Genomic DNA, 24689 nt, shown 5'->3' on the forward strand with positions numbered 1-24689 from the left:
CACAGAGCCCACGCCGGCCCATTCCCGGGCACATGCACGGTCACCCCACCCTGGGAGAACCTTGGGGGCGCTCTCGGGCTGTGCCAGCCCACTGCAGGACATGCAGGACGCATTGGTCCCCCGGGCAACCTCCAGGGCGCAGCTGATCTCCAGCCTCTGGTGCTGGTGCCCCCTGCCCAGCAGCTGCCCCCCCCCCCCCCCCCGAGACCTGCTATAGCCTGAGGGACCCAGCTCCCCACGCCACCAGGCCTTCCCCCCCACACCACGGGGCACGCCCCGCAAGGGACAACGCCTACCAGCAGGTGGCGCTGCAGGGCAGGGCGCTCCGCCGTCCTCTCCTCTCGATGGTGGGTTAGGGGCGGGGCCTGGCGCGCGGACCCGGAAGTGGAGTGTGAGGTAGGGGAGTGTGTGGGGGCGCCCGGCGGAGGCGGGGAAGAGGTTGTTGAGTTCTCAGCCCTCCCGGCGAGGGGTCACCGCTGGCGGGGTCTGGGTGACCCCTCCCCCCAGCCCGGGTAGCCGCTTCCCTGAGGGGGGGGTCCCCTCCCCCAGCCCGCTGCGCTGCCTCCCGGGTTTCCCGCCCAGGGCCGCAGGCCCGGCTCGCGCCCCCCGGCCCGAGCCCCGCGGGTCAGGCGCCTGCAGTGCGGCGGGGCGGGCGCGGCGTTGTCTCCTCCCCGCTGGGCCCGCGGGGTTTCCCAGCCCCGCAGAACTCCCGTTTCCCTCCTGGGGGGGTTGGGCTGGTCCAGCACCACCCGCCTCCGGCTTCGCAGCGGGTAGACAACAGCCCCACGCCGCGGCCCGGAGCCGGGCCCCGTTCTCGTTTTCCCCGTAACGAGCCCTGTTGCTACCGTGCTTCCAGGGCCCCCGTCCCCCGTGCTGCCTGGGCATCTCCTGCCTGTCCGCCCGTGCCGTGGCCCAGCGCAGCCGAGGCAGAGAGCATAGGACCTGCCCGCAGCCGCAGAAGAAGTCCGTGGCCGAGCTGGGAATTGGACGGAGAGCCCTGGAGTCCCGGCCTTGTCAGCCCTGAAAGCCGCAGTTCTTTCCCCCCTGGAGGCCGTTTGTTTCCATCTTCCTGTAATCCAGGGGCTCTCAAACTGAGGTCGGGACCCCTCGGGGGGTGGGGAGGTTATTATACGGGGGTCGCGAGCTGTCCGCCTCCACCCAGACCCCGCTTTGCATCCAGCATTTATAATGGTGTTAAATATGCAAAAAAGTGTTTTTAATTTATAGGGGGGGGTCGCACTCAGTGGCTTGCTGTGTGAAAGGGGTCACCAGTACAAAAGTTTGAGGGCCACTGCTGTAATGCTGCTGGATAGCAGACGAGTGCCTTGGTGCTCGGGTTTGCAACAGCAGCAAGCACTTGAAGATGACTGAAGTTTTGCCACAAGGATCGATGCAGACTTGGTGCAGCTGCTTATTGTTTTTATGTCTGTAGCAATATATTAGGCTAATAAAGCTATGCCCGAGAGGGGAATGGGGAGGGTCCAGTGGTTAGGACACAAGCCTAGAGCGTGGGAAACCTTGCTTCATGTTCCTGCTCTATTACAAACTTCCTGTTTGACACTGAGTCCATCACTTAGCTGCTCTGTGCCTCACTTCCCCATCTGGAAAACTGGGATAATAATAATAATAGCTAGTTCTTATCTAGTGCTTTTCATCAGATCTCAAAACACTTTACAAAGGAAGTCATTATCATTAGCCCCCATTTTACAGATGGGGAAACTGAGGCATGGAAGGGGGAAGGGACTAGGCCAAGGTCATCCAGTAGGCCAACGGGAGAGCCCAGAATAGAAAGAGGGACTTTCCTACCTCAGGGGGGTATTGTGACAATAAATACGTTACAGTTTGTAAGGTACTCAGTATGACAATGGGGATAAGAACCTTAAATAGGCTATATTCAGTGTGAACAAGTCCTGCCAGTTGAGTTTATTACTGTAAATATATACTTACACAAAAAATATGTATATTTATTTCCTTCATGGAGTTCATCAATAATATGTCATGTAGACAGGTAATATTCAGTATGACAACTTTATTGCAAATCTATGAAATACTCTCTCATATGACATGGCACAACCTATGGCTTCTTAAGTCTGTTGATACAATCAGAAATGCTTGCATTAAATAGATGTGTATTTAAAAGAAAATCATGCAGGGAACATTCTTAACCATGACTGTAAGTTATTGTTATTGACCAGAGCTTGAGGAGGGCTGGAGTCATGAAATAGAGGACCAGATCATTAACTGATTTAAACTGGCATAGCATCTTCTATTTGAATTCTATTTCCACCAGCTCGGAATCTGGCCCAGAGTATTTTAACTAAATTTTGAGAGTCAAGCTGGACACTTTCTGTGGCTTACATGTGATCATCAGTGAAAGATTCTGCAGTTTGAATTTAGCTAATTCTGTTAGTGATGCATGAGCGAGAATGGAATCCAGCTCATTCTCCCATGAGCATATTAGGCTAATATTAAAAACTTATTTTAGTCAGCAAAAAGCAGCTATGACTTGGAACACAGGCAGGGAGTAGATGTTGAAGTTAAGTGTAAAGTTTCCATTTGTAAATAGTCCTTTTTTCTGATCATAAGCATGTTTTAAAATTGTAAATATTAGTGGGATATTAACCCATATTGCATAACTGGCCCTTTATCTCCTTTTTCAAGGGGTAGCCGTTCCGAGGGAGGAGACTGAGTGGTAGAATGGCCTTTGTGGTGGAGATGGTGCCGATCTTTAAGTTCAGCATCTCAAAAGCTGCAAGAGTTTCATTTGCTTTTAGTTGCCACAGTCATTTTCAGGCAATCAAACATTTTTCGACTCAGGAGAAGGAGCCCTCGCAACGTGCATCACCCCCAGGGTTTGGGAATGAAGGAAATTCACACCACCACGGCAGCCACCATCTTCCAATGTCAGGACTTGGGGATGCTGCACGAGTGATGCCCAAATCACATCCTCCTCACAAAAGCTATAAAGATCTCGCCCGTCAGAAGAATTTGCGGTGGCAGTGGAAGTCTAACATGAGAAGCACTGAGCAGGCTGCATCTTCCAGTGAGGAATTTAGGAACCTGAGAGAGGATGACTTTTCAAAAGAGCGGAAGAGACAAGTGCCAAAGCCTACGTCCATTGAAAGGACCAAAGGTTCAGAGATCCTGTTTGGCATTGCGCCCTGCTCCCTGGCTTTGTCACAGTCAAAGAGGGACTTTTTCAAGTTATTCCTCAAGTCGGGCAGCAGCTGCGCACGGCCTGTGATGGAAGAGTTTGCCCAACGAGCTAAGGCCTGCGGGGTCCCCGTGCACCATGTCAGAAGGCAGGTGCTGGATGCCCTTTGCAAAGGTAAAGTCCACCAGGGAGTTTGCTTAGAGGCTACTCCTCTCCATTTTAGGAGCTTGGAAGAAGCTGAAGCTTCCCATGTTGGGGTTGCCACTGGACTGGGCACACAGCTGATTTGGCTGGTGCTGGAGCAGATACAGGATCCTATGAATCTGGGTGCAGTGCTGCGTTCCGCGCACTTCTTAGGAGTTGACAGAGTGGTGACCAGCCAAAAGGACAGGTAAATTTTATGCTTTGCTTCTGTGGTGGGGTTTCCTGTTCACATTACTGCTGGCTTCCAAAGGATGTTACTATCTTGCATATTTGTATAGCTCCTTTTACCCTAAATGACCCCCAAAGCGTGTTCCAAGCAGATATAGAAACTACACTGGCTGCTGAAGCTCTGCATATGGGAGGCAGCATGGCCTAGTGGATAGAGCACTGGCCTGGAGAGGCCTGGCTTCTATTCTCAGTTCTACCCTGGGCCAGTTGATTGACCTTAGGCAAGTCAGTTCATGCCTCTGTGCCTGTACAGTTTCCCTGCCTGTAAAATGGGATAATAATGCTGACCTTTGTAAAGCACTTTGAGAGCTACTGATGAAAAGCAGATCGAGTGTGGTGTTATTGTTATTTCACCCCATCTACAATCTCTGGTTTTCACTTATGAGTCCTCCAATAATTGGAAAAGCCCCCACTTCTTGTCTACCAAGTGCCCTCCCTTTCCTTCAAATCCCTTCTTAAATTCCCCTCCTTTCCACAGGGCCTTCCTACGATGCTCCTCTCACCAGTGCAGTCCCATGTTTTGTTTTAGTTTCTGTTAGATTGTAAAGTCTTTGGGGCAGGGACCTAGATCTCTTATTTCCTTTGTCTAGTGCCTTGTGAATTGATAGTGCTGTGTAAATAATGGCAGCATTAGGATATCGGCTTTGCCTGCTGCTTTGGGACAGATGCTGATTTCGTTTCAGCAACCTGTGCTCCATCAGGGATGGAAGGTGGGGAAAGTTTTGTTTGTTAACTCCTCTTGGATCTCTCCATTTTCAAATGTGTTCCCCCCTTTTATTGCTGAAGTCCTCCTCCTATACCTGAGGCTGCTGAAGTCAACTGCCTCAGGAGCCAGTTAATGCAGTTTCCATTTGTCAGCTGGAAGGGGTGAGGGAGCCAGTTAATGCACTTTTCCCCATTGGACTGCCCTCTCACTGCTTCTGCAGCAGGACGATGAGTCAGAATCAGAAAATCCCCTGCTTCCTATTGGACAGCGTGTTGTGTAGCCACCAGCAGCACACTGGGCAATCCCCGATTGTTGCTTTTTCCCCTTATTGCTGTAGGAGTTTCTGAGTTGCAAAGGGATTAAAAACATATCTTAACCTTTGGCGTTCTAACTGCCCCCTCTGCACTCATTCATTTCAGTGACCGAAAAGCCATTCCCTTCCAGCCGTGGAGAGATTAAGGGATTTTTTTTTCTGTAGTCCAAGTTTTCAAACCCTATGGGTCTGATCCTGCATGTGGAAGGACTCCAGGATATAATGAGGATTTGCTCACATGTTCTTAACTGTCCTGTCCCCCAGTGCTGTACTATTAACTCCACATAAAGGGAACCGGAGCCTTTCTCTGAGCTTATTCTATACAAGCTGCCAAGAGTAATTTCCTTTTTCCAGTAAGTATTGCTTTGTTGTCTCTGCCTAAACAGTTCACCAGTCTTTCAAATAAGAGGTAAAACCAAGGTCCTTTTGTAGGCATTAAAGATTTTATCATCCTTTTTGTAAGGATAGAAGAGTCAGTCCCACCACTCTGGACGCATTCCAGCTCAGGTTGTTGCCTCCTGCCTACCTTGTAGTTTCAACTGGATGCTGCCTTCTTCACTTTCGGTCTTAAATTGTTGAGCTGCCATGTTCCACCCCGGAAGTGGATGGCCATATCCTTTTATAGGGTGTGTGTATATGTTTGAGCTACTGAGGGTTTCAAAGCAATTAATAGATCATGCCCCAGCTACATCAATTTTGATTTGTTCACTACCATGACAGCTGCGCTCCTTTGGGTCAATGCAGATCACAAAGCCCAGGAAAAAGTGTGTAAGAGGTGGGGACGAAGCATTCTCGGTCGAGGGGATCTGGCTATGGAACAAACTCCCAGAGGACATCGGGTGAATCCAGAGTTTGACCATCTTTAGGAAATCTTGCAAAGCTTTCCTCTTTGAGAAGGCCTTTCCATCATAAAAATGACCCTCTCAGAACTGACATGCTTTCTACCCCAAGATGCTACCGAAAAAATTGAAAACCTGTACCCCCAAGTAGAGTTTTGCCCTGAAACAGAGCTGGAGCCCCCTTGAAGTCTGCTAGGGAGAAGACTATTGCTACTGATTTTAGAGGGAAGGCATTCAGCTACTGTGGTGACGGGCAGCAGTATACAACCTCAGGATAGCTAGAGAGACGGGATCTCTTGGGATGGAAAGAGATTTGTAAGCATGCTCAGTTCTGTGCTGTGCACAAACACACACACACACACGCAGATTGCCAGGTGTCCGTAGCTCCTAAGGGCAGTGTATAATTTGTTTAAAAAGGCACAGGTGCTGCTAGTCAGAACAGCCCTGAATCCTTTACTACCCTAGGTTTTTTTCTTTCTTTCCTTCCACGGTATGTTTATTCTAGTCACTCTGCCTCTAGATTCAAAAGTGCAAGACTGCTGCTTGCACGATTGCAAGATTTGGCCTGGTCCCTGCTATTCTCACTCCAGGGATTAATGCATTCTTGCACCTCTGAGCTGTGCTTTTTTGATCAATATCACTTGCTGAGCAAGTCCACCACTGTGTGTGTTTTTTGGAGATATATTTTAATGCAGAGGGAATATGATTATTTTGTAGTAGAACTATTAAGGTTGCACCCAGAGGCCTCAGTCAGGGGGTAGGGTGCCACTATGCTAGGCACTGGACATGCAAATACCATAAAGATAATCCCTGCCCTAAAGAAAGTACAATCTAAGTATAAAATGAGAAACAACAGGTGGAAATGGACAGACATGGGGAGCACAAGGGAATAGCGAGAAGATTATGAGCGGGGTGATGAGCAATGGTCCCAGCAGACCAGCAGCCTAACTATTGCATTGTAGGCATCACAGCAGAGGTAGTTTTAAGGAGAGATTTTAAGGAGGACAGTGTAGAAGCCTTGTGAGGCCAGTGATAATGGGAGGGATGCTCACTTCTCCCTGCCCTCTCTCTTCTGAACAGCTTCTGCTGAGGGAGGCAAATAGGGGATTAGCCCCGCTGATTCAGGTGTGTGGCAGGAGGGTCTCATGTATGCAAGGCTAGGATTCACATAGATTTTTAACAACGGGGAGGAGTCACCAGTGCAGTAGGTACATATAAAGATAGCCAGAGGTATTTAAACTTGGTTTGATGAGAAGTTTTGTTTTATTACCATTTTTAGTTAGTCTTGGTGTTCATTGTGCTCAAAAATGCTCCTCCAGCCTCGTCCCTGTGTTCCTGTCAAAACTTCCCATTCCCTATAAGAAAGTGCATCTATACAGTGATTAGAATCGTTTGTAAACCGATTTAAAGTGAGTCATGAAGGCAGTAGGATGACCTAGCAAAAACAGTTTTTCAGGGTTTTTGTTTTGCTTTGTTTTAACTTGGAACTTTTCTTGGCTTCTCTACTGACAGCTGCCCCCTTACTCCTACAGTGAGCAAAGCAAGCGCTGGAGCCATGGAGGTTTTGGAAGTATACAGCACAGACAATCTCCAGAGATTTCTGAAGGTAGAAGAGCCCAGTTTTCCTTTTTTATTTTCTTTGCCCTTTTACCACTACAGGTCCCAAGAACTTTCAGGCTGTCTCACCAGCTAGATTGCGTGGCCTGTCAGTAGGGGAGATTCGCCATTTTACATCATTAGGTGCATAGTTATAAGCTGTTACACACATATCCCTGATCACAGAGATGGAGGTTTTCAAAGGTACAAATGACACCCAGCTTCACTTACTATCTATAGCTATAAGCTGTAATTTTATCTATCAAGTAAATAAAGGCACTTGCCTGGGTTGATGCTTTTGAACTAAGGATCTTGTAACCTTTTAGCATGAATAGCCCTTAAACAGCTAAGGGAATTTAAAATAAATAAATATATATCAACTGCTTATTTTAGGCCACCATACCATGTATTAGCTGAACAATAACAGCACTGACACTTATTCTGATTCTCCTCAGTGGTGAGAACCTGGTTCAGCCACTTTATTATTTATTTGTATTGTGTTGGTGCTTATGACCCCAATCAGGGATTAAGGCCCCATTGTGCTAGGCGCTGTACAAATATGTAACATGAAGATGGTTCCTGCCCAAGTGAGTTTACAATCTAACTAGATAAAAATCCCAAACTGTTTTTAGACTAGCAGTAACGGCCTCGGTCCAAGGCGTCTGTGGGAGAACTCCCCACTGGTTGCGGACAATGGTTCAAGCCAAAGGAGACTGTGCAGTGCCTGCTTTCTAAGGGGGCTAAAATCAGTAAATAAGTTGCAATAAATGCATTGCAGGGCCAGGTGAGTTCCTCTCTCCGTGTATCAATGGGAGTAGATCTTAATGCTTCATATAGGAACATTTTTATAAACTGAAACGAATAAAGTCACCTGCTTCCATGGTGTCAGGGTTGATGCTTTTGAACTAAGCACTTTGTAATCCTTTTGAATGAATGTCCCTTAAAGAGCTAAGGGAATTTTCAAAAGCACAACTGCTATTGAAAGTCAGTGGCACTTACGTGCTTCTGAAAATCCCCCTAAATGTGCAAAGAGAGCAGATCTAATATTGATGTAATTTATGGGTACAGTTTTCAAAATCGACTGAATCCCATTTTCAGTGACTTAAGTTACTTTGAAAAATGGGATTTAGGCTCATGAGTCACTTAGATGCTTTTGAAATTTGTACCCTACACCTGTCTCAGTGTGACTGATCCTTTAAGGGGAGATGGGTCCCAGCCCCGCCCGTGACACTTAACAGGTGGAGAGAATGATAATATCACATGACAGGCAGGTCATGCGGCTAAATCAGGCTTTCTGAGGGGGAAGTTAAAAAGGGAGCAGGAGGATTGTGTGAGCAGGTCTACACAACTCTTCTGAGCTCCCAGGCACTGGGCTCGGGAAGTGCAGAGCCAGTACCAGCTAGAGAGGCTAGAGTGTAGGGACCAAGCTTGCTGAAGGAGAAGTTTCAGGAGGGGGTTTGTTTCCTTTAGAACTTGATATTAATAAACCAGATCCCAAGAAGGGGTGTTAGCTGATACACAAAATCTTTGTGAAGTTATTAAGGAGCCTGAGAGAAAGAAACTGCTGCAGCAACGTCACTGAGCCCAGAGCAAGTAGGCAGCTCTGCGATAGCCTTTAGGAGTATGTCCGCACTGCAGCTGGAAGGAAGGCTCCCAGCCCAGGTGGACAGATGCACTGGGGAGGGCTCAAGGGAGAACAGTAAAAACAGCTGTGTGGACATTGCGGCACGGGCAGTGGTATGGGCTAGCCACCTGAGCGTGGATCCACTGGGTCAGACGAGCTTATACTTGTGCGGCTAGTGCGTGCTACCACCCATGCTGCAACATCCACACTGCTATTTTTAGTGCTCTAGCTTGAGTGGAGCTAGCGCCTAGCTGTCTTCCCTGGGCTGGGAGGCTCGCTCTCAGCTGCAGTGTAGACATCATACCCTGTGAGGCCTCTGTTGAGTTTGTGCAATGTTTCTCTGTTTTATGCACCACCCGCTACAGGCTGCTGCTCAGAGGCTGGTCACACGAGGGCAGCATTGTGCAGCAGTTAAAATGTAGAGGAAAAGAGAAACTGTGGGTGGGTTGAAATGCTGTGGATGTGTTCACCTCGCTGGAGGGGCAGCTACAAAACAAATCTGGAGATTTGAGCTCCATAATGAAGCCTCTGATGAATGACTCTACAGAGAGGGAAGAAGGCTTTGAAAAGACTCTTTAAACAAAAAATATCCTTGCATTAGGGTTGCCAGGCTTCCAGTTTTCAACCGGAACTCCCGGTCAAAAAGGGACCCTGGTGGCTCCAGTTAGTACCGCTGACCGGGTTGCTAAAAGTCTGGTTGGCAGCGCAGCAGGGCCAAGTCAGGCTCCCTGCCTGCCCCTACTCCGCGTGGCTCCCGGAAGCAGCCGGCATGTCCGGCTTCTAGGTGCAGGTGTGGCCGCGGGGGCTCCACACGCTCCCCTTGCCCCGAGCGCCAGCTCCGCAGCTCCCATTGGCCTGCACCTCAAATATCCTGTTGCACCCCAACACCCTGCCCCAGCCCTGAGACCCCTCCTGCACCTAAACTCCCTCCCGGAGCCCGCAGCCCCTCCTGCACCCTAACTCCCTTTCCCAACTCGGAACCCCCTCCCGCACTCTTAACTCCCTCCCAGAGCCCACACCCCAACCCTCTGCCCCAGCCCTGAGCCCCCTCCCACACTCTGAACCCCTCGGCCCCAGTCTGGAGCTCCCTCCAGCACCCCAAACCCCGGCCCCACCCCAGAGCCTGCACCCCCAGCCGGAGCCCTCATCCCCTCCCGCCAGAGCTCTGGATGATGGTGAGATAAAAAGCACATAAAAGATATTGATATTTAATTGAAACACCTGGAAGAATCACCGTGTTACTATAAAGCTCAATTTATTAACATTTTGGGCCATTGCTGCAGTCCATTTAATTGGACCCAGATTGGTCAGTCTAACCTGTGGCATCACAGGAGTGTAAATTTAATGTAGTGTAATGTAAAAAGTGCAGATTTCACAGGAAATGAAGCTGGCAAGAAGCAGCAACTTGACTCTTGTTAAAGTGGATTTTCTAGTTAAAGGGACCCTGGCCAAATTAAGGCACTTGTACTGAGATTTTATCAAACAAAATGGGATTTCTAGTCTTCTAAACTGCCACTCAACAAGAGTAAGGGAAGCAGAATTGGCCCACTACTTAGATAAGGGCACTGGGAGCTGAAAGTGCTCAGAGTGTTTGAAAATCAGGTTCCATATTTAAGGGCATAATTTTAGGCACCCAAGTTTGAAAATTTTGGTTTGGGCTTCTTAAGCCAGGCCTACACTTAAAGTTTTGCAGGCATAGCTGTAGTGGTTACAGGTGTGATATTTTTTTAAGGATTTAGCAATGCTGGCAGAAATCCTAGCAGAGATGCAGCTACTGCGGCAAAAAAATCCTTTTGCCAACATAGTTTATTTTGCTCACCAGACTGGAATAAGTTATGCCAGCAAAAGCACTTTTTTGCTGGTATAAGCTATGTGACAGATATTTGCAACCCCTTGCAGTATGTTTGGGGGCATTGTGTTAAATTTATATATGAATGTGTTCTACTCCAGAGGGGAAGGTTACCGCAGCTCCTCCAGGAACCAGAAACAGTGGAGTTCTATTAAAGTGAATCACTTAGGTTGCAAACACCTCCAGAGAGGTACCACCCCCTTGGGAGGTTTGCATGTACTGATTTTCCCAGAAACCAACAGACAGAGAAAGGGATTTTGGTATTAAAAGGCTGGGTTTGAACTGACTCAGGGCCTTCTTTCTGATCCAGCAAACGGACAAGAGGGACCCCGACCCTTGCGGAAGGGTTGGAAAGACTTTGGCCTACTAGGGCCTCCTAAGACTGACGGGTAACTCCTGGTATGTTTAGTGTGTGTTTAAATTTGTTTACTGTTTTCTGTATGCTTTCTCTGTAATTCTTTCTACTTTTAGAAAATGTGTGTGTGCTTGGAAAGAGCTGTGTGGTAACTTGTGACAGCTGGGAATACACTGTTCATAGCCCTCGGAAAGAGCAGCAGGCTGGCCTGCTGGGGATATCACAGCAGGGAGCTATGCAGCCTTAAAAATCCCTGGTCAGAAGGGAGTGGGAGAAGGGTCCCTTCCCAGAGACAGGGGATGGCTGGAGACTGGACTGGGAACTCCTGGAGTGGCCCATGGGCGTGGGGTTACAGGTGCAATTACCCTGAAACTGTGACAAGCTATCTTTACAGTAGCAGGGTTTTGCCGGAATAGCTATATTGGTATAATTTGTGTAAACGAGACCTAGATGTATTAAAAAATGAACAAACAAAAAGGAGCAAAGTAGATTAGCTACATGTTTGTGCTGAAAATCTAAAAGCTTGTGAGTGTGTGTGTATTGTTTTTGTGAATTTAAAGAACCTGGAATCATATTTTTCTTTTTTGTCCCCTTTTCTTTCTAAGGCTAAAACTGAAGAAGGCTGGGAAGTCATAGGAACAGTCAGCAAATCTGAGGTCGAGGATAAGGTCCCTGTCATCAGCTGCTTAGAATTTCACTGGAATAAACCCACTGTTTTAGTATTAGGTATGGTATGTTGCAAAACTTTAACTGGGGTGAAGGTCCGTGATATGGAGACGTCACCTCTTAAGCTAGTGCTGATGTAGCGGTGTTGTCTTCGTCACATTAACTCTGAAAAGAAGCTAAGCACCAGGTGACGTAAAACAATCACTCTGTCTGGGACAGTCATATCCGAGGTGCCTATAAAGTGAATGTGATAAAGGGAAGCTTATTAGGTGGACATTTGCTCACCCTTTGCTGAGTGGGTTATGCCTAGTGGTGCAATAGATGGGAGAGCAGCAGTTGGCTTTTATTTTTCTTGTTTTTTGGTTTTTTTCAGTTTAATGAGCCAGCCTGAAAACCTTTCTTTTTATTAAAAAGAACCCCTGCAAATTTAGTGCTGATGATAAAGAGACTAGCAACCCAGTCCCTGTTTAGTCATAGAATGGGTACCGCAGGGCAAATGACAGTCTCGCTTCCTCACACCGTGCCTTGATCTAGGCTGACCACTTACAGGAGTGGCCAGTGAGTTCAGTATTCATGTGTACATGGGGGTACCCAGAGGTCTTCCAGGGTGTACATCCCCTTGTCTAGATATTTGCTTAGTTTTACAACAGGCTACACTAGCAAAGTTAGTACAAACTAAAATTTCATACAGACAATGACTAGTTTATACTGCTCTATACACTATATGCTGAAATCTCATCCACTCATGCCCCTTCTCGACCTACGCTACATTGATGACATCTTCATCATCTGGACCCATGGGAAGGAAACCCTGGAAGAATTCCACCACAATTTCAACAGCTTCCACCCCACCATCAACCTCAGCCTGGACCAGTCTACACAGGAGGTCCACTTCCTAGACACCAAGGTGCAAATATGTGATGATCACATTAACATCACCCTTTACCGAAAACCCACCGACCGCTATGCCTACCTTCATGCTTCCAGCTTCCATCCCGGACACACCACATGATCCATTGTCTACAGCCAAGTGCTGAGGTGCAACCGCATTTGCTCCAACCCCTCAGACAGAGACCAACACCTACAAGATCTTCACCAAGCATTCTCAAAACTACGATACTTGCACAAGGAAATAAGGAAACAGATCAACAGAGCCATACGTGTACCCAGAAGCCTCCTGCTTCAAGACAAGCCCAAGAAAGAAACCAACAGAATTCCACTGGCCATCACATACAGTCCTCAGCTAAAACCTCTCCAACGCATCATCAGTGATCTACAACCAATCCTGGACAATGATCCCTCACTTTCACAGGCCTTGGGAGGCAGGCCAGTTCTTGCCCACAGACAACCCGCCAACCTGAAGCATATATTCTCACCAGCAACTACACACTGCACCATAGTAACTCCAACTCAGGAACCAATCCCTGCAACAAACCTCGATGCCAGCTCTGCCCAGATATCTACACCATCACAGGACCTAACCAGATCAGCCACAGCATCACTGGTTCATTCACCTGCACGTCCACCAATGTAATATACGCCATCATGTGCCAGCAATGCCTCTCTACGTACATCGGCCAAACTGGACAGTCCCTATGTGAAAGGATAAATGGACACAAATCAGATATTAGGAATGTCAATATACAAAAACCTGTAGGAGAACACTTCAGTCTCCCTGGATGCACAATAGTAAATTTAAAGGTAGCCATCCTGCAGCAGAAAAACTTCAGGAACAGACTTCAAAGAGAAACTGCTGAGCTTCAGTTCATTTGCAAATTTGACACCATCAGCTCAGGATTAAACACAGGCTGTGAATGGCTCGCAAACTCCAAAAGCAGTTTCCCCTCCCTTGGTGTTCACACCTCAGCTGCTAGAAGAGGGCCTCATCCTCCCTGATTGAACTAACCTCGTTATCCCTAGCCTGATTCTTGCTTGCATATTTATACCTGCCTCTGGAAATTTCCACTACATGCATCCGACGAAGTGGGTATTCACCCACGAAAGCTTATGTTCCAATACGTCTGTTAGTCTGTAAGGTGCTACAGGACTCTTTGCCGCTTTTATATGCTGAAATGTAAGTAAAATATTTATTTTCAAATTGATTTATTTTATAATCATATGGTAAAAATGAGAACGTAAGCAATTTTTCAGTAATAGTATGCTGTGACACTTGTGTATTTTTATGTCTGATTTTGTAAGCAAGTAGTTTTTAAGTGAGGTGAAACTTGGGGGTATGCAAGACAAATCAGACTCCTGAAGGGGTACAGTAGTCAAGAAAGATGGGAGCCACGGAGATACAATATTAACTTTTGTTCACTTCCAACCCTTTTGTCATTTGGAGCGACTCTAGTTTGTTACTCGACCCCTGAACAATGCACACCTCTCCCCCCCAAACTTATCTTAAGCAGATAACGGAGACGATTGCAACAAATTTATCAAGATGGTGTCTTTTATGGAGAAATGTTTGAGTTTATAGGGTCTGAATGGTAAAGAAGCAAGTGGACGTTACAGCTGAAGTAAGAAACATTGCAGAATTCATCCAAGAATGCATATTTGGAAGCTCTTTTTGCTGCTCCATGTAAGCAGGCAACGAACGTGGTTTGAACCATTGCACTGAAAGGTAATGTCATGCTGATGATCAGCCATTGAGGGGCTGTAATCCTGCCTGATGCTACCATTTACTTGGCTCTGAAGACATTTCTTTAATTAAAATGTTTATTGAACTCCAGGAAATACTGACAAGACAACACAGCAAATCTGGCATCTCTACAAGATGTGTGGCACTATATTACAAAGGGAATAGAAAGGCTGGCAACGCAGATGATGGACCACAAAGAAATACATACCAGAAACAATGACAACAGCAAGAGAAAGGAAGAGAGAGAAAGTGACAGCAGTGTCATTACCTTGAATTATGAGAGATTTCTCCAGGAAAAAGTCCAAATATTCTTTTGTCAGGGGAGACTGGAGGCTGATTGGTAGATGCATGAGAAGAGTTCCCAAACCTTACAACAGTAATGACTTCAACTCTCTACTGAGCACTAACTCTTCACTGAAAAGAAAATTGAACATTATGGAGTTGTGTGATACTGGGGTTGTTTGAAGAAATGTCCTGGATCTAAATATGTAGCATACCTGTAGCAGCAAACAGAGAAGAGCAGCAATAAATTAGTGTGGAAGCAAGCTTCCCACACACTGTCTTATAAGAAAAGTGTTACAGACTTGCATTTGCCTTCCCAGCATCCTAGTCAGCTACAGTCTTGCTTGCTTGCCAAAGAGAATGATCTGAACAATATCTCTTAATGTTGTCTGTGTGCAAAGTCAATGCCTAAGGCAACAGATTGACTTCCCTAGAGACTGAAGATCTCTGCATGGGCCAGGATAGGATTAGCTCCCTTTCCTGTCCTGCCAGCGATTCATATCCTTTCAGTTCTTGGCATGGGTGCTGAGTCTGGGAATAAGGGTGCCTACTGTGGTTTTGTTTATTTGGACACCTGTCCACTTAGATCAATCGAATTCATTTTTCACAGGCCACTGAACAACTATCATCTTTTGGTCGCTGCTTATTTTGGCTGGATTTGAGTTGTCAACATCCAACGCTACAATAGTTAATGATAACATAAATTCTGGATGTGATATTCAACATCATGCTTCATGGCGTAAGCCAAGTTCTAACTATGTGGTGTAGGAGGTTTCTTGCACTGTCCTCTGAAGCATCAGGTGCTGGGATACTGGACTAAATGGACCATGATCTGATTCAGTCTGGCAAATCCTAACTTAATGGGATGCAGAGCCTTTCATCTCTGTCAACCCCCTGAATCATCAGGCCACACCCTGAACAATATTACAGTCAGAAATGGGGACAAAAAAAATAATTAAATGATTGCATTTCAGCTGCACTCTCAAGGAGAGACAAAACTATGAGATTAAATTCAAAGAGCCAAAGTGGTAAATGTTTTGTGCAGCAATATAAACTAGCATCTTGTATTATTTTATCTGATTCCATCAGCACTCCCTCCCACATCATTCTCTGTCTACAAGTCTTTTTGCCCTGAATTTATGGGTTCTAATTATCTTAAGCGACTAAGGCCATAAAAAGCTTTGTAAAAGCTGGAAGGAAAATTGCTGCTTTTATTGGGAATCATAAGACCCTTATCAGTGAGAGAAAGGGAGTGTTCCAGGAAACATGACACCTCTGACAATAGCTGCTGGCCCAAGCTGAAGGAACACACCATAATATGAGCGTGAAAGGCTGATGAGATGAATGTGTTTGAAGTTATAAAACTTTTCTCTTCTGTATCAAATCAAGAAAAAGTAGAGGGGAAGGTGAAATCCTTGCTTTTGCCACCAGTATCTTGTGACTGAGAGGAATGGTGGCCCAGTGGTTGGGATGCTAGCCTGGGAGACCCAGGTTTGATTTCCTGCTCCACCTCAGACTGCCTGTGTGACCTTGGGCAAGTTACCTTAGCTGCTCTGTGTCTCAGTTTCCAATCCATAGTATGGGAATAATAACACCGCCCTATCTCACCGGGCTGTTGAGTGGATAAATACATTAAAGACTGAGGTGCGCAGATAGTATAGCAGTGGTGGCAATATAAGTACCTTAGAAAGACTGGAGAGATGATTTGGTGACAGCATCAGAAGATGGAGGCTTGCAGGCATTTTACAGAGACAATTCCAGCATGTAGGACAGCAGCTAGGTTCTAGAGTAATAAGCCTAAAATCCAGTAGAGATAGCCAGTGTCTCTATTATCAATCCCTTTTTGGCAAGGCTAAGAAAGGGGAATAGGTGGCTTCCTGTTCCATGGATCTATTCTGTTGACTGCAGACCAGGGACCTTATTCTGTGTTTGTCTAAACTGTGCCAGGTGCACCTGTGGAGCTCTATAAATAATAGAGCCGATCTGGAGTCAGAGGTGGGGGGGGGCTGGTACTGGGGTTAGTCTGGGCCTTCTGTATTCATTTGTGCACAAGTGGAATTGTTTTAAGCAGCTCCCTTTCCATTTTCCTTTGTGACAATGGAAGCCAAACTACTACTAATGACCTGGCATAGATTTCTACTCTGCTTCACTAGTGTATCAGGTCAAACATATTAGGGTTGTTGGATGATTTAGCAACTAATCAATTGAAGCCTCTGGTTAAACTCTCTGTGTTCACGAGTTGCACCCAGCTGGTAGTACCGTCTATTGGAAAAGTTGAACAAGTCAATATCAGTAGAGACATAGGAGTTGCTGTACCAGATCAGACCATTGGTCCATCAACCCCTATATCCAGCTGCCAGCAGTGGACACTATGAAGCTTCCTCCACTAAGTACCTGGTCAGCTGTACATTGGGAATAGGGAAGGATTTCCCCTGGCCCTTGAAAGGGTGCTATGAGGCTTTGTAATGAAAGTGCTACAGAAGTGCAAGGTATTAGCACTGGCTGAGAAACTCCCTAGACCTCTAAAAACAAATCCAGACAGGTTGAAATGGGCCAGTAAGGAAAACTACATGCATTGCTGTCATTTGTTACCTCCGATTTCAATTTAACATCTGGATCCTGCAAAACTGCTCTTGATCATGTATATTGTCCTATGGGACAAAGTCAATGGGACAACTTCTGTGAGTCAGCGTTTGTCAGGAGGGTGTTCTGACGGTTTTATTCATAAATCAATAGCAGAGTTGTGAAAATGTGCGAAGTTGGTGAGACAGATCCATGAACATACCCATACAATATCTTTTTTTCTGCAGGGAATGAAGGGTATGGGCTATCTTCGGAGACACAAAGTTTGTGCCACAGGATGCTAATCATCCCTCCTGGAAGAACGTTGCAGCCTGGGATCGAATCATTAAATGTCTCTGTTGCTACTGGTAAAAATAATTTAATCGCTCAAACTGATTGCAATTCCTGTTTCTTTAAAGATAAAAATTTTCAGGATGAGTTTCTATTAATGATGCCTTTTTGTTTTTTTGCAGGGATTCTCTTGCATTCTATATGCAGCCAAAAAATAAAGTAACAGAATGTGATTTTTACCATGAATTGCGTAGATCTTTAGAAATCCAACCCTTTTGAGCAGGGAAAACAGTTCAGTGTTGTGTGGTTTCACTGACAATGAGTAGAGGTGGACACCCTTTTGCACTTTCCAGAGTCTTTGTACAGCTGTGAGCTCCTGAGAAGCTAAGGAGAAAGTAAACACTGAACCTTCTGCTGTGAAATGTTCAACTTAAACTTTAGAAGATTCCAGATACCATTCCAGGTTATGTCCAATGTCCTGCACTCCAGGTTGTCTCTGCACAATATTCCACCTGAGCATTGGATGCACTTGCTTCATCAAGCTGTGTTTACAGACTGCAAAAGCTCCAGGAACCTGATGAATACATAAACTCCCAAGAGACAAGATTAAAGGAAAATGTGACAGAGAGACAGCTAGATTTCAAAAATGGAGCCAAATCTCTCTCTGTTTACTGATGCAAAACAGTCATTAAAGTAAATGAACCTTGGGTTTTTTTACACTAACACCCTTGTACAGAACTCATTCCCAGTGAGATCTTTGCTGCAATAAGGACTGCAGAATCGGGCCTATTCTGTATTTTTTTCATAGTGTGATGGTGTTTCCCATTCCACATCACTGTTTGGACATCTGAAAACGTTGCATTGAATCTGACTGTAAAATAGGTCCGTAAACTCAATTGTGTGACAGATGTGACCTATAATGAAACTCAGTTGAGGGGAAAAAAAGTAACCCATTGAAATAAAACTCTCTAAAGATTTGTCATAGATTTGTGTTAAATTGTTCCTTTTGTTCTCTCTCATATGATTAGTGAACCAGGACACAGTGTATTTGTGTGAGCTGTGGGTGAGGAACAAGGATCATAGAATCATAGAATATCAGGGTTGGAAGGGACCTCAGGAGGTCATCTAGTCCAACCCTCTGCTCAAAGCAGGACCAATCCCCAACTAAATCATCCCAGCCAGGGCTTTGACAAGCCTGACCAGTGCTTTGTCAAGCCTCATGTTAGTGGATTCACTAGCATGTTCTCTCATTCACATTGTGAATGTTCCTCTTCCATTATGGTTCTGGTCCTGTAGAAGGCTGAACACCCGAGCACCTTCAACTCCCATTGAAGTCAATGGGAATTCATGACATTCAACATCTTTCCTTGCATTTGGGTGTGTGTGAGATGGAGGTTTCATTTGCAAATATTTCTGGCTTGAAAACCACACTTGTTAAATTATTGAAAACAAAATGAATGTTATCGTTTAGCACCTTGACTGTTTTATTTAGTTACTGTGGCCCTTTGCATAGGATCACTCATTAACACTTGATTTACAGTGCCCTTTAGGGATAATTTCAAACAATTTAGCTTACTCCATCCCCCCCTTTCAAATGAGCAGCTAAATCACTCAGAGAGACTAATTAGACTTTCCTTTGTGCTAAATGAAGTCTGTAAACTCTGGTCTGTGAATCTGAAAGTTTTTCAGATGCTTCAGGCGGGTGGTTGATTTCATAGTCTTTGGAAAAGCTGTGGTGTCTGCCAGCCCAGTCGCCATTCTGTTGCCTGGATTTGCCTTGGCTTATTTAGTAGGAAGGAAGGTGATGTCCTAGCTCATTTTCATGTACGTGAATTCCTTTCTGGGATGCTGTAGGTTCTAGATGCGGTGGGTGTGAATCTCTGTTACATTTGTATTTTGGTAGCACTTAAAGGACACAATCAGATTTGGGCCTCATGGTGTTAGACGCTGCACAAGCACATAATAAATGAAACCCTCCCAGCCAAAAAGAACTTTCAGTCTAAACAATGCTATCTTCCCAATTTGTTGTTGTTAGGGGATTTTGGTTTTTTTTTTTTTTTTTAGAGTAATACTTTCTTTGGTTCCTTTGTTTTTGCAATCTCTCTTCATCGCAGCCCCTCTTTGGAGCAGTTATGGGGTTGGTTCCTGCATTCCTGTGCAGACCCAAAAATTGCCACTGAAATTGATGGGAATTTCAGGTGTGCAAGGAATACAGGCTTGCCCCAAGGCGAGATGCTCAACTGGTGTAAGTCAGTGTAGCGCCATTGAAATCGGTGGAGCTATTTGATTTACATCAACTGAGGTTCTGGCCCATAGTCTTTGTCAATATGCTATGGGAGATTCCATTCTTTACTTCACTCTCAGCCATTTCTCCCTCTTGTTCTTGCCATGGGCCTAGGTTTCTGCGGAGAAGTGTTGCCGTGAAATATTTCCTTTAGGGTGGATGCTTGGGATCTGAAATGAACAGAATCATAAAAATCTTGCTGCTCACTAAGGTGCCATTCCTTCAGGATTTCTTTTTGCATTATCTGAGGTGCATGCCTCTGGCTTGCTATTTTTACCAATATTTCCATTCAGTTATACTTGGCACTGTACAGTCTCCTTAAAACCTTCTTGATGAAGCGAATGGTTTCTCAAAAAGGGAATGGATCTTGAAGCCTTGCACAGGCAAAGTTCATTGGCATTTGCCTTGTTTCGAAAACTAACCTGCCAAATATTTTCAAGAACTGAATTGTCTTGTGGCTGCTTTGCACACATTATTTTTCCTTTGATGCTGGCACCTAAATAGCCTGCCTTGTGCAGCTCATAGCAAGATCCCACCGACTGGCATTTGTTACAAATTGTTGCTCTTGGCATTTCTTAAAGCATGGTTTCAAATTGTTTTTCCAAAGACAGAATCTGTGTACCTTTTTACATTAATAAAATAGAGGATTTGTTTATATGGGAAAGATGAACTGGTATAACCTGAGGTGTGAATTTAAACCAGTAGACTTAAACTGAGTCAAACCTGTGTGCAGACACACTGATTTTGGTATGGGAGTGGTTTTTTTCAGTTTAGCTTAAATTGATAGAGAAAAGATTTAAGTTTAAACCAAAGTAAGCCCCCCTTAAACTAAAATAAGAGCATCCACATGGATTTACACTGGTTTAACTATTTTGGTTTAAAAACTGATTACATTAAACCTTTGCAACTTTTCCATGTAGACATGGTCAGAGAAAAAAGTTGGCATAGAGGTTAAGGCATTGGTCTGGGACTTGAGAGATAACGCTAACATTCTCTCTGCCACAGATTTTCTGTGTGACCTTGGGCAAGTCACTTAATCTTTCTGTGCCTCAGTTTCCCTTCTGTAAAATGGGGATAGTAACACTTCCATTCTCCCACCTGTTTATTTACATTGTAAGCTCTTCAGGACCAGACTGTCTCTTTCCATCTGTTTGTATAGTGCCTAGCAAACATTTCATATTAAGGCCTTTTGGGGTAATTGTAATACAAATGAATAATAGATTGTGATCATCTGTGTTTTGTGTTGAATTCTTGACATTTTACCTTTATTTGGCCTGATTTAAAGGTGCTGAGCACTCATGTTTCTTATTGCAAACCAGGGAAGATGTGGGTGCTCAGCATCCCTGCAACAGACTCGTTATACTTAATTATATTTTCCCCTCCAACTCTTAACTGAGAAAATAAAACACTCGCCAAGCAAACAATTATTATTTTGTGGAACACAGCTCTTTGGAACTCAGATTCTTTATAGTCATCAAATTTAAAGGTGAGAGCTGTCTATTAGGTGACATTGAAACAACTCGTTGCTGGAGAGTAGTAATGCTTTTCTGGTAGATATATAGCATTTTAGTTTCCTGTGCAGAATGAGTCAGTTTTAATATAGTAATAAAAAAGGCTAGGGATAAAGAAAGGTTCATATGAATCTTTTCCCTGTATTTCAGGTTGTTATTAAGGAGAACCCTTGTTCTGTCCATTAGGTGGTGCCCACTATGCATTTTTGCATTAGGGGAGGAAAGAAAGATTCTAGAGACTTAGAAGCAAACAAAATCCATCCTTGTTAACATCAGGAGAGGAGAATAAAGCCATTTCTTTATTCTTGTCATATAGGTAGGTATATATTTTTTTCTATGTACTAACTGATTTTTTTATGTAATTAGTTGGCAAGGGGAGGCACATCCTTAGGTTTGATTTGCTCCTGTATGTACGCTGAGAAATTTCTTGTAATTTCAAGTGTAAGAATAGTAAAGCAAAGTTACACATTAACAAAGAGGCGGTTGTAAATAACGTGAACATGTTTGACAATTATTTTGCCCTTTTCCTGAAGGTTCCAAAAGTACTTTGCAGACACTAGACCTGTAGGAATTCTGATACACAATTAGAGATGAGTGGAGACTGATGGGAACTTTTGGAACATTATGTTGTTTTATTATCCTCCTGTTATCGTTTATTGCCACCCAGCTCCTGCCTGTTGTGAAGTCCCGATCCTGACTTCCTGATATCACAACATGCTGCTGTGTAAACAGTGGCTTCCCACTATCATAGAAGGAATAAATGCACTTGGAAGTGAGAGGATATGGAGGTCAGAATGTGAGAATTTAGAGCCAAACCTTGCTGCTCTTACCCTTAGAAGTCAGCCATGCCTACTCACATGTGGAAGCCTAACAGAAGTTGGCGTTAAGTTTGTGAAGAGCTTAGAGGTAGAGAAAGACCTATTAGGTCTTCCTGGCCAGTGCATAATTGTTCCCTATTGTATGTACAGATGCAAGTGCTTTGTTCAATCTTGTTTTTAAATGTGCCAAGCAGTGAGGTTTCCACCACTTCTCTTGGTAGATTATTCCATAGATTTTATAGATCTCACTATTAGTTTGCACATGCATATCAAAAATAAGAAACTGTAGTTGTTTGTCTTGTAGTTTAATTGCGTTTACCAAAAGGGATGATAGACTCCTTGCCTCCTTCTCTGTTTTTTCTCATTCTTGTGGTCTTTTATGCTCTTTTTGGTAATCTGATTTGGCAACAGAGGATCAGAGGACAAGGGCTGGCCCTGGCATATAGTGTACATTTCATGGTAGCAACATTGTTTTTTAATTTTTTTAATGAGTCTGTGTATTTAACACACTGCTGGATCTCTGTGGAAATGCATCTGGTGTGCTAGTGACTACATTAGGTCTAATGCAGACATAGGGTAGGGGTATGAATTGACACACATGTACATGATTCAAAACGCCAGCTCCACAAATGCACTGAGTACTTAGAATTGCATATCTGTTCCTGAGTAGCAGCCGTGTTAGTCTGTATTCGCAAAAAGAAAAGGAGTACTTGTGGCACTTTAGAGACTAACCAATTTATTTGAGCATAAGCTTCCATGAGCTACAGCTCACTTCATCGGATGCATACACGAAAGTTTATGCTCAAATAAATTGGTTAGTCTCTAAGGTGCCACAAGTACTCCTTTTCTTTTTGCGGATATCTGTTCCTGTATTTATATGTGCTGTATTAAAGGTATTGTAAGCGTATTAACACTCAGTCGGGACTGCGTTCTCTGTTCTCTAGGGTTCTTCCTATCCAAATCTCCAGGGAGGGAGGGTCACTTGATGCTCTCACTCTTGTTTCGTTGTGCTGAGATGCATGTCCTTTCGCTGCAGCAATTGATCAGGTGGCTGGGATAGTCACGATCATTTGCCATCAGAATTTCTCTCCATATTTTGACCCCTATTTTGCAGGATGCTGAAAGCTTCCTAAGAAGCACTGAGCACCCTTGAATCCCATTGAGATCAACAGGAACCAAGGATCTTTGGCCCCCTGGCAGGATCATGCCCTTTGAGACAGAGCTCTGTGCTATCTCATTTGCCCCCTGATTTAATAAATGCGATTCATTAATTGGATCATTGCCTTCTTCTCCAGTTAATTTCCTGGGTATTTTTAAATGTTAAAATGTAGTTTTTATAGTCTTTCATTATTTTTAGCCTTGAGCTTGAATATAATTGTCCCTGTAATGTAACTGTAAAAAAACTCCCAGCTTCATATCATAAACGAAGTTATTAATTGTCATTTTTGCGTACATTTGCAAGATCAAAACATGTTGGCTGATTACTTCTGTTTGTACATACCATCTCTTTGATACTTCGATATGAATAATGTGAGTGTGTAATTTGAAAGTCAATTCTTCCCTCCCTGCTGCTTGTCATGGATTATTTTCAGGAACATATTTACCAAATTGATTTTAAAATTTAGTAATTGCCCTTCTACAATGATTTTTCAATAGTCAAAGTGTCTAAGCACACTGGCAAAATATTTTCCTTATTAGTTCAGTAGATACTTCATGCACATTGTGTCTTTGCCCAGACAAAGCTGAGTACATCTGTTTAATGCCCAATCTTCACTGTTCAATCGAGGCATTATTTAAAGGGACTCTGTTAATTTAGTTTAGGTCCCAAATTTAGGTTTCGTGCTTTAAAACAGAAACCCAAAACCTTTTTCTGAAATCAAATACTTGTCTCAATAAGATTTGCACATATACTTGGATTGGAAGCTCCTTGGGAGCAGAAATTGCCTTCCCAGTTTCTGCTTATAACACAAACTGTTCTGTGCTTATACAGCGCCTAACACCAAGGGGTCCTGATGCATGACTGGGGCTTCCACAAGACTAATAATAATAATAAATTCTAACACTTGTGTGCACAAGTGATAGTACTGTGTGCAGCAGATGTTAGTGCAAATTTAGGTGCTTACATGTGCAAAATTGCACATACATAAATGGAGGCTATTTCTAGAAATACAAATATGTTTTATTTTCAGTTGAAAGATTTTAAATTTTTAAAATTAATTTAATCATTTCCCCGCTCCTGCCCTCCCATGTTAGGAATCTGGCCAATACCGTTTTAGTGCAGGAGAACTGCCTTGATTGTAAAGTGAAAGGAGTGCAGAAGGTAAACAGACCATGCATCCTGGTGAAAAGTAAAGGAGATTTGAAGGCTGAGAATGTCAAAGCTGCCTAAGGGACCTGGACACCCAAATTCCATTAATTGTAATGGAACCAATTCAGGAAAGCATTTAAGAATGTGCTTATACCTTAAAACTCTCCAAAAACTTGACAGTGATTAGGCAGCTGGTGTGCTAACATCACTGCCCATCATGCTGACCAGTATTGTCTCCTTGTTTCCTGGTGCTCTCACATCTGTCCGTATCCACCTGTTCTTTTTTGCCGTATACTTAGAGCGTAAATACTTTGGGGCAGGAACCATCTTTTTGTTTTGTTTGTACAGCACCTTGAGGTCCTGATCCATGACAGTGGCTCCTGAGCACTGCTGCAAGACAAGTAATAATACTTAAGTCCCTTCCTATTCAAGAAAGTACTTAAGCATGCGCTTCAGGTGTG

The 24689-nt window shown here is 44.3% G+C and overlaps 1 protein-coding gene across 5 annotated transcripts; it reads left to right on the forward strand.

The window, feature by feature from the left end:
* Positions 1-263: 263 nt before the first annotated feature.
* Positions 264-18291, forward strand: MRM1 (mitochondrial rRNA methyltransferase 1). Of its 5 annotated transcripts, none has more exons than XM_037880313.2 (6): positions 264-396; positions 2662-3545; positions 6957-7050; positions 11474-11594; positions 17265-17384; positions 17490-18291. In XM_037880313.2, the coding sequence occupies exons 2-6, from the start codon at positions 2698-2700 to the stop codon at positions 17528-17530; spliced, it is 1224 nt and encodes a 407-aa protein (XP_037736241.1). In that variant the 5' UTR covers positions 264-396; positions 2662-2697; the 3' UTR covers positions 17531-18291. The 5 variants fall into 5 exon arrangements, 3 of the variants coding, with proteins under 3 accessions (XP_037736241.1, XP_007057679.2, XP_037736243.1); XM_007057617.4 differs by lacking the exon at positions 264-396 and adding an exon at positions 405-1096; XR_005222622.2 differs by lacking the exons at positions 264-396; positions 17490-18291 and adding exons at positions 634-1096; positions 10824-10912 and having other exon boundaries at positions 17265-17283.
* Positions 18292-24689: the final 6398 nt, after the last annotated feature.

This window comes from Chelonia mydas, chromosome 17, assembly GCF_015237465.2.
Source record: "Chelonia mydas isolate rCheMyd1 chromosome 17, rCheMyd1.pri.v2, whole genome shotgun sequence".
NCBI lineage: Eukaryota > Metazoa > Chordata > Testudines > Cheloniidae > Chelonia > Chelonia mydas.

Bases quoted from the DNA above. Each gene is read 5' to 3' on its own strand.
- MRM1 (XM_037880313.2), top strand. From the start codon at position 2,698: ATGGCCTTTGTGGTGGAGATGGTGCCGATCTTTAAGTTCAGCATCTCA. The intron at 3,546-6,956 runs GTAAATTTTATG...CTCTACTGACAG, and splicing joins GTGACCAGCCAAAAGGACAG to CTGCCCCCTTACTCCTACAG. The intron at 7,051-11,473 runs GTAGAAGAGCCC...TTTCTTTCTAAG, and splicing joins ATCTCCAGAGATTTCTGAAG to GCTAAAACTGAAGAAGGCTG.